Source organism: Rhyacophila brunnea, unplaced genomic scaffold (assembly GCF_057557595.1).
Source record: "Rhyacophila brunnea isolate RB1 unplaced genomic scaffold, BYU_Rbru_1.0 scaffold_6, whole genome shotgun sequence".
Classification (NCBI taxonomy): domain Eukaryota; kingdom Metazoa; phylum Arthropoda; class Insecta; order Trichoptera; family Rhyacophilidae; genus Rhyacophila; species Rhyacophila brunnea.
In genome coordinates this window covers 17961974-17981184 of record NW_028233276.1, presented here as the reverse complement: position 1 = coordinate 17981184, position 19211 = coordinate 17961974, and the positions used below count along the sequence as shown (strand labels likewise).

At 32.8% G+C, this 19211-nt stretch overlaps 1 protein-coding gene across 35 annotated transcripts in view; it reads right to left on the bottom strand.

Moving 5' to 3' along the window:
• Window positions 1–19211, bottom strand: part of ens (MAP7 domain containing protein ensconsin) — a 536619-nt gene that overhangs the window by 27134 nt on the left and 490274 nt on the right. For all 35 annotated transcript variants that reach the window (XM_085956431.1, XM_085956432.1, XM_085956447.1 and 32 more), the window contains 3 exons: window positions 9887–9946; window positions 1212–1629; window positions 33–160 (listed from right to left, as the gene is read on the bottom strand). In XM_085956431.1, the coding sequence (XP_085812557.1) occupies window positions 33–160; window positions 1212–1629; window positions 9887–9946 (606 nt within the window). The remainder of the gene's footprint in view (window positions 1–32; window positions 161–1211; window positions 1630–9886; window positions 9947–19211) is intronic.

Below are 19211 nucleotides of genomic sequence, written 5' to 3'. Positions count from 1 at the left end.
TAGGATGATTAAAGCCGGTTATTCTATCTTACCATCTCCGGGTTGTCGGTCCAGACCGCTGGCGGAAGTGGCTCTCTTCTTGTTGGGATCAAGTTCTCGTTCGGAGGACCGTCTCGATAGCGGTAGCGCTGCGAACATCACATTTGATGTTGAAGTGGCCCTGGAAAATAGAAGCAAACTCTTGTGAGGTAGACTGCAATGTTAAGGTATGCCAAATTTGAATAACCATTAATTTACAATTATTATTTCCAACTAATCATAAGTTATCATCAACATAATCACAACTAATCATAGCTAAGTTTGCCATATTATGTCCAGACATAGTCAGGATTGTCCGGACATAGTAACCCTGTGTGGAAAGAATTTTTCTCAAACATAAGACAAGATACAAGACTGCGGTCAAATAGGGTTTTTGATAGAAAAAGCAATGAGAACTTCTCTGTATTTGATTATAAAATAGTTACAAGAGGAATGGGCAAAATATTTTTTAAAATAAGAATGCGTTTTTAATTCTAAGATAGTTTCAAGTTCTTGAATGTGCTGATTCTAAGTATCACAGAGTGTGCAGCAAGTAACAACTTTGTCAGCATAATAGATATTAGGGGGACTAGGACGATTAGGTGCCGGGATAACTGGGCGCTACGCAATCAAATGAAATTCGAAAATTAACAGACGTTCGTGAATTATAGATACTTACTTTAAAAATATATATTTAATATTATCATTTATATTTAAAGTATTATTTAATACTTGGTGAGAATTTAAATATACACATGTAAATAATGATTTAATTGTGCATATGTTTAAGTTCCAATGAGAAGAGAGTTCTTTTATTTTTATATACAGCATGTGGTATGATAATTCTCAATCCCGCAATAAAAACATTATGTCAAAATGAATTAAAAACACTAAGTAGTGATAGAAACTGATTAAAATTCCTTATCTACTTTCTGTGTAAAATCGTTACCAACATCTTTTTATTTCATTCAACAGTACGGCGCCCAATTGTCCTGGTGTCCAGTTATCACATTCTCATATCAGGGTTCTCACCGCAAGTCATTATTTTGCAACAAGCACGAAAATTCGAAGAACAGAGGAATAATAACCCGCTGTGACAACAAAAAAATCTATCTACAAACAACCTTGAAAGTCTCAAACATTATATAGAACATGATTCATGATTTGAGGAAAAAGTCATATGGCTAACAAACCTGCGGTGTCCCCAGAAGGTGCCACCGGTATCGGCGGGCTCGAGCATGCGAGGCGTAGAGGATCCGAAGGCAAAGACTGCGGCAGCGGGAGCCCCGCCGCGTTTGCGCACCTCGAGACGCGCATCGCGTTCCGAATTGCGCCGCAGGATAGCCTCCCGCCGCTCGCGCTCCGCTTCCCAGATGGCTCGCTTGCGCTCCTCCACCTGCGTGCGTCGATCGTTGTCTCGATGCCTCATCTCGTCAATGCGCCTGCGACGCTCGTCCTCCTTCTGCTCGCGGAATCGCTGTGCCGCGAGCGCTTGTGCGCGAAGCTCCTCCAGCTTACGCTGCCGCTCGCCCTGGTTGCGTTCGCGCACCAGACGCGCTCGGTCGTCGCGCTCACGTCCCTGCGCTGATGTGGCGCCGCCCTCGCGGGATCCTGCATAACATGAATAAAAAAATGTTTAAAACTTTATTTTGTAAAAAATGTTACTTGCAGTCGATTCCATTGAAAGTAATTAATTAGCATGACATAATATCGACCTACACAACGGCATTCTTATACAGTAGAACCTTGATTATCGGGACCTTGATTATCCGGATTATTTTCATTAAAAGACAAATTGGATATAATCGATGCTTTGAAACGCGGTGACTCGGGACGTTATCTATCTAATAAATATGGTGTCGGAACGTCAACTATCCCGGATATAAGTGAAACTATTTTGAAGTTTACTAATCGTTTAATGTCAGAAGATGGAAGCTCAGAGAGGAAAGTTATGATAAAATTAGGAAATAAAGAAGTTAAAGAGTGTATTTTAATGTGGTTCAGACGTAAGAGTCACATCGGTAATACAACCGATGGATCAGGGTGTAATAGAAACATTCAAACGTTTATATAGAAAACATATGCTTCGACGATTATTGCCAGCAGACGAAAATAATGAAGAAACAGTTATCAGCTTCTACAAGAAAATAAATTTAAAAGATTGTTGCCACATGGCAGCAGATAGTTGGAATTCTTTAGATGTGTCAACTTTGAAAAAATCATGGAACAAAATTTTGAAAAGACCATTAGTAAGTTCCAGTAACGCGGTAGCACCTGCTGGAAAAACATGAAGCTTGCAATTTGAGATTTTTTTTTGAAAATTGTTAATTTCAACTGTATTGATTAATAAATATGTATCTGAAAACATTAAAAAGAAATATATTTTTTATTTTAAGTCAAAGATAAACTTACAATTGTAAAAAATGTAATAAAATGTGAATTTGTTGAATCGGACCGCACCCTATTATTACATATATTTTATGGTCATATTTATTATTAAAATTTAGTTTATTAAGTTTTCTAAGCATCACCTAAGAGATTTTTGACTAATTAATAGTTTTAATATTTTTTATATCTATTTTAAAAAACATCGATTTTTATAAAAAATATAAATGTGTATAGCTTGAAATCCTTTTTATTTATATCAAATTTTATTTATGTATGGTCCAAATATTGAAGCTTGATTGTATTAAATTTGTAAATTGGCTATCATCAATACATGCAAAAATAATACAGAGGTAACAAAATCCTATAAAACTAAGAAATTAAGGAGGTATAGGACATACAAGAAAGTTTATTCAATCTGTGATTTGAAATGTTGTTTATTTATCATATAGGTACTTATTAAGACTAAATGAAAACGCAATATTAAATAATCAATGTGTACCTATAATATTATTATTAATTATTAAATTAGGTCACGGTTACAAAACTGCATATAATGAGAAGTAAGCCGTTAGGTACTAAAACTTTTGGCGTGCAAAGATTCGAAAAAAAAACACGATCCCTTAATCGTAAATACTCATTCAAAATGCAACACGGAACAGAAAAAAACATGCATTTCAAAAACCAGGTCAACTTTTAATTTGGCTTACAAAGAATTAACCTATCAATAGCAATTTCATGCTTGCAGAAAGCGGAAAAGTAAAAACATGCGAAATTCTCACATGCAACCAACTCGGCCGCTTTCCTTTCAGAAGGCTGCTTTTATGAACACAGATTCACGAAAATAAAAATAAAATAAACATGTCCGCTTTGCGCGAAATAATGAAAATATCTGACGCGGCATTAAATGCGCTAAAAAAACTTATCTGCCGACATCCGCGAATTTAATATTATTTTCAAAATAACAAAACAAAAACGAATGAATGAAATTCGCGTAGGCCGTACACGGAAAAGCTTTTTGGGAAAAATTTACAGTAACAGCAAAATGATATAATATTATGTACGCAGACCCGTTCACACGAATGACAACCGCACAATAAAATAATATGTCAGTAAAAGGAAGAATGACGTATATCAAATATAAAGCGGGAAAACTGTTTAACAATATAGCATTGTACTCATAACATATTATTTTTTACCTAAAGAACCAAGTGCGAGCCTTTTGTTGGAAAATATGGGTGTTGTCCTTTCAGTTACAGAAGTTTCAGTTTTACGGTATGTAGGTATTTAAAAAAACATTCACAAAATTTAAATTTTTTTTAACTAATACTTACAAAAAAAAAGTTTTTTATGTCTGTCGTGATACCTACACATATCACATGCTGAGACCAATAATTAATTGTGCAAGTGAAATGGCGTATTTCCACGAACACTCTCGACGAGCAATCGTCAATCATAAATAAAATTTATACACAACGTAGACGAAAAAAAAATATTTTGGTCCATTTGGTCTCTGCAGTCTTTTCTCATTTTTTTTATTTTTAAATTTCAATAGTTAAATTACTTAAACCATAGACGGATCGATTGCTCAAATGATATGAGCACTGACGTACACAGTGAAAATGAGAGTTTGAATCCCACTCTGTCCAACCTTTTTGTAAGATTTTTTCTAATAGGTATTTGAGGTTTTTAAAATTCACGTATATTATTAAATTTAATAATCTAACTTTCATAAATCTTCTGTATACTCCGTATTGATGAAAAAATAAAATATACAGTCAATGTCATCAAAAATTATCGGAAATATCATGGTTTTGGCAGAGTTTATGAAAGTAATAAAATACTGAAATTCTGAAGATATTTATTATAACACAATGTACCTATTGAGTATTTATAATCCAAGTCCCTCCCTATTACATAATGAGGCCGTGCAGTTGCGTGTCATGTCTTATCTTAACTCAAATCACACGTGAGGAATCCCTCGATCCATTTAGCCAAAACCAGAACATATCCACCTATCAAGAGTAAGAATCCATTCTTGCTAGGGGAGGGGGGTAATGATAAACAATGGAAATCTAAAAAAAATGTGTAGTGTACATTGATACACACAATATTGAAGTACGCACACATACAATAACATGCTGACGAATATAAAACATGCCAGAACAAATAATATTTCGTCTTAAAATCAGCGATGTTAAGGTTGCCTTAAAACAAGCCAGCACGTGTTGGTGTATAGATTACATCGAAGCAGTAACAAAATTCAATATCATTCTACGAAATTGGATTTGAATAAATATTTCATCTTCTTGTGTACGAGTATCTTGAAATATTTTCCGCTGCGCGACTTGAGCGTGTAATACTATTTTTTTAGAATTTTCGTCATGTTTCCTTTCGATAGCGAACAATTTCTACACTGATAATAACATTATTTCGTAACATAGGATGTGAGACATTTCATTAAAGTACCTATATGCCTAAATCGTAAAAAAAATATTCCAATTTGAATTACCCACCGATGTTATAAATGAAAGGAAGAATTCATGTTAATCTAACGTTAGGCACTAGGTATATATAAATAACTGAGGATTAAATGAGTATACGTAATATATTTTTACATAACCAAGGCACACCTATAAGCGTGGAATAAGATTAAAAACATGTAACTGATATGTATGGAAAGGTTTGACGTTGTGTATAACATTTTATTATTTTTATAGCAACGTATATAACGTGAATGTTTTGACCTGATTTGTCCTCTTTAACATATGTATGAATAAACATGATGAAATACCTATCAATTTTTCTTGGTATATTATCGTGCAATAATGAATTATTTGTGAATAAAACTGAGCACTTTTTTGTGTATTGAGCAATTTTAATAAAACCATGTTCCTATGAAAACACAATTTCGTTCGCTCATTATATCAACGAGTTAAATATCATTATAAGCTGTTGATCCAATATTTATTACACTGAATTATAACTCTACGGATTCTCTTAAGTTGAGACTGTTGAGAATTTGAAAGAAAATGATTTGCACACAAATCATGCCCTCTTAAAATGAAAACATAATAGTGGATTTAGGCATGCATAATAGATTTGATATCGACAATACTCAATTGTGCGCAGGAGTTGTGAATGAAAAATTTCGTATCGAGAATTTTCGGAAAATTATCAGAAAAAGCCAATCCCGAATTTTGAGGCTAGGCTGATCTGCCAACCGCAATCGGAATTTAAAAATTTCGGCAGTAAAAAAGTTTGATTTTTTTTTTAAACCTGAACAGAATTTATTAAATTTTACCCTGAAATTTTTGGCCGGATGATCTAAAAAAAAAGCTCCCGACTTTGATTCTGAATGGAATTTCTGGAATGGAAACATTTTTTTTTGAAGGAAAGGGAAGGAAAAAAAAGTTTTTTTTAAATATAGTAATGTCGTAAACGCATGTCACATAAATTAATTAATGAAAACGATATAAACTTTCTGCCTGTTAAAAAAATACGACGTAAAGAGGTGGTACTCAATTCTCATTCTAATACGTCGCGAAGATGAGAATAATATCGAAAACAAATGTATTTTAAATCCATTAGAATTTAAATTCAAATTCCATCAAGTACCTTCGGTCGATAATATTAAATGTATTTTATTTTAAAATGTAACGCACGCCATAATATTGTTCCTATTCAAAGGCTAGGGGAGATATTCAACCATACTGCTAGCCTTCCCTCGATTTATTTCAACGTGTAACTGTGTGTACTTGAATTTGAGATGTTTTAGAATGGATGTAAAATCTATAAGTACATAAATAAAAATATAATGACCAGCTGGTAACTTGTCTCACGGTAAAATCTCGCTTCGCTGGAAGAAGTCGAAGTTAGGTACCTAAACAGTCAGTACAATATTGCCCTGGCAATTTGCAATTGACGAAGGACCCGACATTTACATTTTGGAGCATTAGTGGGTGTAGGTATGGCGATGCAAATTTCACGCATATCAAAAAAGCCTCAGCACGCCCAGGCAGTAATCATAATATGGATAAAATATGGGCCCAAGGTTGCGACTTCTTTTCATTCGAAGGATCCTTTGATAGAGCAATAATTATATTCACCTATGAATCAAAATATTTAATAACATGCAAAGCAAAATACAATCTCTGACACGACTTTGTATATAAAATACAAACATAACGACTGACAATATTATTAATACAAACAGGACGATTATCGTCTGTATTTAGTAAGTATTTTTAAAACAATTGCATATTGTTCTTTTCGCCATTTTGGATAATCTATCTGAATTTATTCTGAAGACTACTGCACTGAGTCCTCCATCGCTATAATAGTAATAAATTAAATATACCTACCACATATAATATAATATAATATGTAGTATGGTAATGAATTAGGATATGACATGACATGCTGCCGCCTCAGTTTTCTCCGTTTACCCGCGCTATCCCGCTGCCAGTCAAATATTATTATTATATCCATTTAATAAATATATAGAATACTTTTTTTGTCGTACTGGTAATTAATCCCATCGATTTCATAAAATTGTTTTTGCATATTTGCATAAGACCAAACTGCACTTTTTACAGATTCCCGGAGTTGTATTGGCTATGTAACAGGTTACGGGCTGACCGACTGAATGTAGCTAATGAGTCCTACATTAAACGCATAAACTGGCATATTAAACAATCTCTCGATTAAAATTGGCTGGGCTCCGTGCTTGATAATAGTAACATATTTTTTAAATAGCCTGGTCTTGAGCCGATTCATGAACCAAAAAATCTGTTTGGTGGACAGTCGACAATAATAATTAATTATATTTGCAGTCGCTACCAATTGACCATTCCTCTAGAAGCGAGGCGGGATTGTATAACGTCCAACGGGTATTTTTCTGACAATTTATAAAACAAAAGAGCCCTGTATATGGTTAAAATACATATTATTATGTAGTTCATAGACAGACAAATCTTTTCTAGCATTGTGTTTTTATTTTATATTATGCTGTACTGGGGAACAAACGTGGCGCTGAATTGTGATTACTGATTATATTCGACCTATTCGCAATTGATGAAGATTTTGGATTGCATATTTCATTCAAATCATTACCATTAATTCTAATATGCAACAATCATCATTTTCTACATGCATTTTACTATATTGAATTCGAAGTATGAACAATAACTAGAACTACCATCGAAGTTTACAGTGTTGAGTCACGTTATAATATTATCACGTTATGAATGTAATAGTGGGCATCGGAGCAAAAAAAAAATGCGCAAAAAACTAACAACTTAATAAAAAGAAGTAGGTATTAAATAAACGATATTAACCCTTTGAAAGCAATTCCAAACATTTTTTTTATATCAGAATAGCAAGGAATGAAGCTGTCAAGTTAAATGGGACAAAAGCATGCACGATTGGATAGGAATATAGTCATGCAAATTCTGTGACAAGAACGATCAAAAATACCGATGTAAATGATTCGGAATACGATAGAATATAAAAGGTAAAACTTTTAAAAATTCATACAATAATAATATGCAAAAGAAAGGGAAAATAATTCGTAGACGATATTCAATCAATTAAAACAAAGAAATATGACAATATTTTGACATCACGAGAAATAATTTAAACAAAACAAAAACGAACACAAAACACGGCAAACAAAAAACAGAAAATAACCATAAAGGATGTTGATATATAACACAGTAGGTTAGTATAAAATAAAATGCATTTCGCGTATACTCCGTGTACACACGTCATGACGTCCATACCATTATTGGCATGGTACGAGACGAGAATAATAATTGAAAACATCGAACACTAAACGGAAAATGACTAAATAATAATGGAACCACAGATGACCTACCATTTAACAAAAGAATGAGAGATCGATGTGATTATTTTATCGTGTGGGATAATACGAGAAAACTAATAGTCTTCATATAATTTGTATAACATAACTAATACAATGAGCATAAGGAGAATAATGTGCTTTGTGACGATAATATCGACAAAATTCAATAAATTAATATTGTATTGTTAACTATTTCATTTTATTCAACGAATAATTCACAAGATTTAAGAATGTACCATTCTAATTATTGAACATACATTATTTTGAAAAACACTTTCTGAGAAAATATATTATAACCAATAGAAAAAATCTTTTTTGAAAAAAGTAAGCCACCCCGGCAGGGAATCGAACCCTGCATCTCCCGGGTTATTAAAACATTACTATAGATTAATATAAATATTTATATGAATATAATAAAACGACACATCCATGACAATAATACAATAGCTCTAGCTGGGGTCTTCGGCTAATGTAATCCTCATTTTTTAATGAAAAATGAAATGAAAAAAAATATGAAGTAACATAATAACGAAATTCATATTTACCCATTTAAAAACCGAACTTTCAAAATTTATATTACATGATAAGTCACAATGTTTTTGATTAAAGAACTAAAATTATTGAAAATGCATTATGATGTGCACCAGTTCAGTAGCTCTAAATGACATAATTGAAATGGTTATTAACCTTGACATACCCAAGGTATTGCAATAATTACGTCAAGCTTTGACATTTCATCATCGATCGTTTTCCAGTATTTTTTCTCACTGAGTCCGGTTTAGACGGATTATAATTCAGTGGCGAGAGATGGAGGTAAGCTGTTAAGATTCGACATAAATTGTGAACACTAAACTTTGTTAGTCATATTTATTTGTTTTCATTGAACTAACAATATAATTTTCAGATGATACTGGTTACTTTTTAAAATTCAATTAAACCCTGCCTAAACCGAAACATAATAGTTTTTTTTTGTCAACAGTCAATTCATGGTGGAACTGCATTGTATTGTTGTTTAATTTAATAAAAAGCATTTTTTTTGTAGTACTTATTCCACTTTAAATCAATAAATTAGGACCGGTTTCGTCCGCCTCAGAGGGACATTTTCAACTGCGTTGATTATCTATAAACGAATATTTTTTGTCTATTATCTACTATGGCTTGGATTAGGCAGGGTTTAGTTGAATTTTAAAAACTGACAAACACTATCTGCACATTATAATTTTAGTTCAATGAAAACAAATACTAATGGATTTAAATTCAAATTCCACCAAGTACCCTCAATTGAGTTAAAAAGTTTAGTATGCACTGCTTACGTCGGATCTTAACATCCTACCTCCACCCGTTGCCACTGGATCATATAAATACTCTTTCAATCGTTGTACGGTTGATTTCGCCATAATTGAGTTAAACTCAATATTCAATAGAAAACATTATTTCGCATGGTTTTACTGGCGTATCTTGACAAGAGTTTCCAAAATTATTCGAGAATAGCTCGTTTTCGTTCGCGTGTAAAAGAGTTTGAATCCATCACAAGATATAAAATAAAACAAAATCACTCCTATCATAGATATAGAAAAACAATATTGAATATAATTGATTATTTGTGTTTTTATGCACCTGGTTCCCCGGTTCCGTTATCAGCAGTGGTCGTCTCCAGCTGCAGTGAGAGGTGAGCGCCTGACGTCGGATCAATGGGTGCATCGAGGTGATCGAGTGATGATCAGATGGTTGTGATGATCACACCACGCGATGGCATCGGGGGTGAAATATGGAGAGAAAAGAGAAAGTGCATGTTACGAATAGGTTTATAAATCACACATATTATTTTTTTAACACAATGTGCGATCGAAGAACAACATAACAGGAGAGTTAGGATCAAGGAAAAACAACAGAAATGGAAAGACTATTTTGCTAGTAAAATATAAAGGGAGTTTCAATATATGTAAAAATTATGTTATTAATAATTTTTCTCAACGTTTCTCAACTAGATGATTTCATGTCTTTAATATCGTCATTTATGCAATATGTACATTATGTATTATGAGTTTGAAATTACTTGATAATAATAATACAAATTATATTAAACTCTAGAATTGGTTTATAGGTCGATAGTATTTCGGTCACCACACTATTACCAAGATTACACAGATACACTATTTGTCTCTTCGTTAGTATTTAGTAGAAAGGCGGTCTCCTCATATCTTTCATATCATTTCGTCCTAGACTTCGTTTACCTTTATAGTTTTAATAATAGTGTGACAACTTAACTAGCTATCGACTAATAAATGAACTTGTAGAATATTATATAATTCATATTATCATTTTGTACAGCATACAGGTTTTAAGCTAGTTATTTCTTAAATATGCACACACTCACTGAAATTTGTACTCTCACTTCCGGTTAAATTTTATAATTATTTATGTTGAAAGCTTTTCTAACATAAATCATTCAGAACTGATTTTAGCTTTGTAACTGGTGATTTTATAATGCAGTCCAAATAATTAGTTTGAATGACGATTCGAACTAATTACTAGAACCTAACCATTAAACATAATACCTGAAGAGTTAACAAGGGATGATGATAATTGGAGAATTGCTATTTTCAAACAATGTTTTCACAATTTTCTATGCAGGCGGAATATATAAACTTTCCTACAAGTGGAAGACCAAACAATAGACTTATTACAATAATGGGCTGTAAATAATACAAACCATTGAAGCTTTATTAGTGGAGTGGACATAAATAGATGCTAAGGCAGGAAGGATATACACGGTAACCGATACACACATTGGTATAACATAATACAATTGGCAAATTTAAGACAGGCAAGATGCGAGTGCCTCCGGTCTATAATATCGTATTTCCAATAACTAAATCTCGGCGAGGAGTAATCATATTTTGATTTCAAATGCTTTCCATTTTTTTTTTTAAATTTTGTTAGCAAGTAGTGCAAATGATTGAATGATACACCGGAATAAAATAATTACGCAAAAACGAGAAGGTATTAAATTAATAACAGGTTTTAATTACAGGAGTAATAAAAGCGGAATTCACAATTAAAAACAATACAAAAAGTGCAATATTGCTAATTAGTGCGATTCGTTCAGTTCTTTTTTAATAAGCGGCAAGCTATTACTATAAAAAACCCGTTATATTTTCAGTGTTTTAATTGGGATTAAAAGAACAATTAAAACTCATGCTTTTCTGATTCGAAGCGAACAAAAAAAAATGATGGATGTTTGAATTTTTAAATAATTAAAAAAACGGCGTTGCGTACTTAACCCGCGATTTGGGTAAATAAATAATAAATTAGCACTATCGTGTCGTTGATTATTCAAAACAGCAATGAATTTCTAAATAATAATCTAAGTACACGAAATAATTCAAAGTTGCAATTAAGACTTTGCCAGCTGTCGGGACACGGTTCGGAAAGCATTCTACACCATAAAAGAAAATTGACTTAAAAATTAAAATTAATTATTACAGAAGCAATAAAACATCGCGAAGAGTGTTAAAACTATTCTTTACGATGCTTATAATTACGTCTTTTGATATGATATGTCTGGCGCAACCAAATAAAGATCTAAAAACTATTTCCGGTACGTATGAAAATCATAATAAATTACACATCAGATTAAGATAATCAAAATAGAAAGTCCAGAGACTAGTCCAGTCTTGATGAATTAGTTCGCGATGATAAACGAGTTATATTAATAATTAATTGCAATGCTGATACAATATTATTTATTAGTATTACACACGTTTCGAAGCACATAGATATACTATGTACCTGGGTAAGTATTTATTAATGATTAAAAATAAAATTATAAAATTCACTTGGTATTCGTCGAATATAAAACTATCTCTCTCTCGAAAGCACAGTACTGCACCACGTATGAATACGTAATTTAATGTTTCGAGAAATTTTAATGGGAGTGAGGAGAAAATACTATTTGGAATGTTGTCACTGTCATTTATGGAGATGCCCATTTGTGCGAAAGTCTACTGTCAGTTTTGACTACCGTGAAATTAGCTGCACACAGCTTCATACATCATATTTTATATAAAATATCGATGGTTATAGCTGTATGCTGTATTTATATGAATTTTTAGAATGTAATGGATAAAAAAATATAAATGATCACGAATATCACCAAATAAACAACGCTGAATTGAAAAGATTTAAAAAATCGTGATTAAGCATTGAATAGTTGTCCACTCATGTTATACAGCGTACAATTATCTCTGGGGAAGGGTAGCCTCTATAACCAGTACTGGGCCTAGGCCACAGGTTGGGTGGGTTTATATCAGCGGTATGGCAGGAAAACTGAATCATCTCCGACAGCCAATATAAACATCTGATAGATAGATAAAGGCACTCGAAGTATCAAAATTTGTTTAATTTAGTTAGTATACCTACATTCACAAATATAAGTGGGTGCCAACAATGTTCATTTCCGTAAATTAAAACGCCAATTATAATAATCTAATAATTTACGTATTAGTAGATAGGTATATCATGCATTTAAATAACGCATAACATATTATGGCGCGTCAACGGTACTAGTTGAATAGGGCAAATCAAAAAATCACTCAGTTATTTTCAGATGCAATTCAAATCATTGTTAGTAGTTTTGAGTAAAAGGATTAACACAATACCCATAGTATAGGATGCAGTTAAAAATACAATAACGTAATATTCATTATTCTTAGCGTATAGGTATAACATAATATTATATTATCTAAAGAATATGATTGGAGGTATAACTCAAAATATGCAAGTAATATAATAATAATAACAAATTAATTAATGTGCTGATTGATTACAAGGGCGTGTTTTTGAATTGCTTCCGCACACAATATCTGTAGAATGTATTTTATTCCAATATGTCGTGTAATTGAGTGTTTTATGAAAAAAATCTTAATTATAATAATATATTGGTCATCGTTTAATAATATAATAATAAAAAAATATAAACATAGTACGTCCATCAATATTTATTTCACTTATGTTAATTATAATAATATACGTACATAATGTATTAATCAAATATATTGTTTCATATAAATAAACTATATTCTACGCTTATATAACAGCAATAATATAATAAACAATAGGTAAATAATCGTAGTGATAAAAATATAATTTCAATCGATTTCATTCGGAATTCCATTCCATGCTGTTGTCATCGTACGTGTTTCAATTGATACCTGAATCATCATCATAGTCACAAAAGTCGAACAGTTCACTGTCCGTTTCCTGGCCAATGTGGGCGAACCAGTGGAGAGTGTGCCCCATCGATTTCGGCCTTTCACGCCCTGCAGGATTAAAGAAAACATTTCGTATTCGATTCATAAAACTAGGCACAAGTAGAGGTATCGCGATTCAAATAGTGCGTTTATACATCAACATCACACAACGTGAAGCAATATCAAAATGTATAGCAAAATGAAACCACATATTATTTAACGTAATTTTGTATACCCATCATTAACCACAATAAAATCATTATGACATAAAAATGTGCTCAAGTATCATACTCACTTTTATTGTGTTCAACTGTCAATTTTCGGTGGAAAGACACTGATAACGTGATAACCTGATAACAGTGATAACTGATAACAATTTAAATAAAACACACTATTGACTACACAATACCTACTTATTTCTTATTAATTAACTATTACGACCGCTTTCGTCGGCATTAATATGATTCTCAGTTGAGAATGACTTACTAAAATGGATGAAATCAGTTCTAAGCGTTATTAAATTATGTAGAATAATTAGTTTTTCTAATTTATATTTTACATTACACGTTGATATTGTAGAAGTAATAAAACTATGTAGCTTTCTTAGTACATATATAAATCATAACAAACCGGCCAATCTTTAAAATGCATGGATACAGTGTATGTAGATATTCTGGAATCATTCTACAGTGGCAGATAGATGTGTTGGTAATGTCATATTTCAACGCTAGCAAATAATGCCCATCAAACTGCGAATGTCTTTTGTTGTAGGTACCTATTATGGTGTCACTGTAATTAATGATTCCAGTCTATTTTACAAGATATGATAGTAGGTATGTAAAAGTATCCGAAAATATGAAATGATTAAGTTAGATAGTTTCGTTCGGTTTCTTTCGGGATGATAGAATTTTAAAGAATGGTGCAAGCTACTATTGTAGTAATATCGATAGATCTGGCGACAGACTAAACGAGATTATAAGTAGATAAGTAAATCCGTTTTCAATGGAAAACGGAGGATATGAATCCAAACACAATGTGTAAAGTTATATAGGTCTAGACATACTATTTTTATGATGAATCGTTATTTGCCATTTAAACATGTCCTATGAATCCAAATAGACACCGCGACCTAAGTATAAAGAATATTTGAATTTGGCAAGATGAAAATATCGAAACATTCAATATATTTTAATATCAGCATGAGTGGGAAAAATACATAGTTATTTTTCAGAAGCCGCATAAAATAATTTACTAAGAACGGTTTTAACTGACGAAGTTAATGAGTCAACATTCTATATTATAAGATAAGCAAATTACTGCGAAAATTTTGTAAATAAGGCGATTAAACTTAGGAAACGTCGACTAAGGGATTTTTCTGTGTCGGTTCGTATGTGTGAAACTGTGTTGCTTGCCAACGAAAGGCTCAGTTAGGTACGCGAAAGAATAAAGTTAATCAACTGAATATAATCCGCTCATTTAAAAAAGAAAATCCCAATTTCCAATGACTTAACAGGAACAGGAAATCATTAATTTCAAGCCGTATGAACCGTAGAGAAGATAATACATAGAGTGAAATATAGCGTATTTATATTATGAAAAAAATAAGTGTGACAATAATATTGGGGGGTTGAATATTATATTATAATACCTTGTTGTTTTCACTATATCACTGCATACATTTTTTATATACTTGATTAACTGTAGTGCGTAATTAAATGAACAATACGTAATGACAGAACTGTTTCAAGCATGTGGCTATTTTATAATATTAAAATTGGTTTCGTCAGCCAAAACATTTTCAACTTTTGAAAATGTTAGTGTTTTAAATTAATAAATATCCTCGAATATTTTAAAGGTATACAAAATAATTAAAATCTGATAAAAAAAATCTATTACCACTTAGAGCTGAAGCCGAGAGAAGTAAACGATACTGAGCAGTCGCATTGACGGACTAAGTTCAACCTTATTGGATAAGTATCCTGCTTACCATACCTACATTCACGCCTTATGCCGGGTCCACACTGGCAACATGTCGCGCGACAACCTCGTTAAATTTTACGATAATTATCATACTTATCGTAAAATTTAACGAGGTTGTCGCGCGACATGTTGCCAGTGTGGACCCGGCATTACAATTTACTATACGTTATATTTTATAATACGAATCGATATAATGTGACAAAAGCTTCAGTATACCAGTAGAGAAGACTCATTACTATGCGATTATTTAGATTTAGGGACTACGAGAATTTATTAGCCACTAAAACGTAATGAGCATTAGAAAAAATAATATTCAGATGCAATTAAGCAGTAAATTGTCAATTACTGCAGACTATACTTACACGCTTTCAACAACAGGTAACCCAAACACTGTTCTACGTCTGAAACAAATACGCCGATGACGTCATAAATATAATTCAAGTTGTATGGTAGAGACACGTTAGCTAAAAAGCCTTTATCTAGTTTGGTGGATCAAAAGATTTATAATATGTTTTGTTGTAAAATATAATACCTATGTTTAGTAAATAATTATAAGTAAGCTTACTGATAAAACAACGTTTAATTTTAAGTCCCATAAGTACATTTGTGATCGTCCCCTAACACGTTTTTTTTTCGGTTACTAAAGTAGTAATAGTACAATATAACTACATTATACAATACACCTAAATAATATACCTAAATAAGTTGTTTGTAAATTTATGTTGTGATAACAGAATGTGAAAAGTAACGACAAACTACCTACTGAAAATCTTTTGTGATACTTAGAAACAAAAAAAAAACACGTTATTAGTTTAAGAAAGAAAGAGCTTCGACTGCATTCGCGGGGCACAAAAGAAGTTTCCAAGTGAAGCGATTAAGGAGTACTTAGTTTGGTGATTATTTTTTTTACTCTGGTCGTAAAGAAAAGAGAGGTGGAAGCGCTACAAGCAGTAATTAAGCCGACACGAATGCTGGATGGAACTGGGCTAAACAAACACTCACTCTGTCCAACCACTATTTTGCAATTCAGTGATCCATTCACAGACAGGGGTTGTTTTTTATAGGGCACTAATATTCACTACCTTTAAATTTATAGCCGACACATAAACATCATCACCATCTTTGCCACTATCGATCCACTCAAACACTGGACGAATCTCTTTTTGCTGCCACAATTATTCTCGATTATTAGTTTCTAATGCATCTAGGATTTCATTTTTATGGCGGTGATTTTAGAGCGATTTGGCCCACCTTCACGTCGAACTTCAAAGTATCGACGCATTGTATTTTTTTTTAATAATGCAATACCTATTTTAAACTTAACATACTTATATAATTTGGAATCACCGCAGAAACATACTTATCAAAAAAAAAATCATGAAAAAATATGGCGCCCGACAGTACTCGAATCTGCATCTATCTATATTCTATCGGATTCCGGCCTTTGTACTTGGCCACATGCCAGTCGCTAATGTCAGCAAAATTTGTAAATAGTTTCAGTTGCATGACTATTAGTTATTTTCGTCGTAAGTCGGTAGGGTGCAGGTGGCTTAATTGGTAACGGAATCCGGTGGATGCGGGTTCGATTCCTGTCCGGTACCATATTTTTTATGAAGACCTTTTCTAATAATGTTTCTGAGGTATGCATCCTAATGACTATATAACTAATATTGTGTACCTCAACAAATCAGTAGATAAGAACCATCTAAATTCTAAATGGACGAAACTCCTTATCGTTATTATTATAATATGGATGAAATAGGATATATTTTGTATTGTATTTGATCTACTAGTTTTTGTGTAAAGGTAATTTATTGTTGAGTGAGATTGAATTACGTGCCATATAAAAATGCAGCGTTTGCGCTGGCTCGGATACGTACATAAATAATGCCAGATATATCAGAAAATCAATATGTATGCATCCCCTGAGGATAAAAGAATACCTCGACAGCCGATGTTGGGACGGCTGGACTGGGCCACAAGAGACTTCAAGACGCTTGGATAAAATAATTGGAAAACAGCAACCGGTGCTCTATCCTCATCCTCTGAGACGAAGAAAGTTTCAAGAGAATCGGAAAACTCGTCAAGGCTAACGAAGAATGACGATGGAAATTTAAAAGAATCTTGAACTATAAATCGTTCATAGATGAATACGAAACGACGAGAAGCTATAAATATTAGGAGGGGTAAGAATGTAAATGTGGCACCTGCTTGATTTTATTAACCCCGCTTTCTCCTTCCCTGTCGCGCTAAAACCAATAATAGATCATGGATATTTTTACGAAATGCCTCCCCCCCACCCAAACATTATTCTGTGCTACAACTACAGATAACTGGTGAGAACGAGTGTTTTTATTTTTATTAGTTTCTTTATTAAACACAACAACAGGTCGTGAAGCCCAATAATAGTGGTAAAACTCCCAGGCATGAGGAATTTACATATTAGATTATGTAAATATATTTTGACGTCACCAAGAATCGAACCCAGAACTTCGGGATGGAAGGCCAGCGCCTTACGCACTGCACGCAAACTTGCCGATAACTGGCATATAATAATAATATGTATATAACATTCATTCTGTTCAGAAAGATTATATTTTAATATCAACATTGGATTGTAATTCACAGTCATTAAATTGGAAAGCTTGACATTGAAATGATCATTATTTTTCTCACGAACCTAAGTAATGAGTCACTACTGATTAATCATTTTGTGTCAGAAATCAATGTTTAATGCTACGAGAATTGAACATCCCAGGGCGGAGCTTTTTTGTTTGCAGAGCTACTGCGTAGCACTCAACAGTCGCGCGGCAGAGGTCGGAGCTCATTAGTGTCGTGTTCACGAGCGAGCTTTTGTGTTAAAGCTCACCAACTAAAGCCGAGTGGATACGAGGTAGGCTGTTGTGAGAATTGCGAGTGAGAAACCACTCCCAACTCTCAGATACTACGAAAACATTATATCGTCGGCAAACTAGTCAAAATACAGACGCGGAGAATTATGGGATCCGAAGTGAAAATATTGACAAAAGGGCGGTAGGTACAATTTTACATTTGAACGAATCTTTGAAGAATACCATTTTCACTCCCTTCTTCGTGACGACTGGGGATCATGACCCGGTTGATTTGGCTGCAGGGCAGCAACTTTTTATTCTCCATCTAACATCAGTGTTCCTTCCATATCGTCACTGTACAGGCCTATTGTCGTAAACCTCAAATATCACATTGTTCAGGAAGTGAAAAAAACTGTGGGCATTGGATTTATTTATTATTTTATATAATATATATTTATTATTTTATATATAATATATTTATTATTTTATATATAATATTTCATTACAAATTGAGTGGCTTACTATGTACCTGTGGCTTACGTTTAGAGAGGGTTATATCATTTGGCTAGAATATTTTTTGTCAAGTTACAAATGGCTTAAAAAATAATTTTGAGTTATTTTGATATGAAATAATTTTATGGGATTTATGATACTTGGCCAGTTCGTGTAAGAGTATGCAATAAGTCCATTACCATCAAAATGTTACTTTGGTGAAAAGTGAGGGTTACGGCAATTGGCCTGTACAGTAAGGAATAATATTATATGAACATTAATCGAAAGAATTTCTAAGAAATGAAAAACTACATTTTAATAGGGGCAATATAAGTGCTGCACCGGTTCAAGTTGCTAGTTAGTGCGTGTAACTACATATATATATAT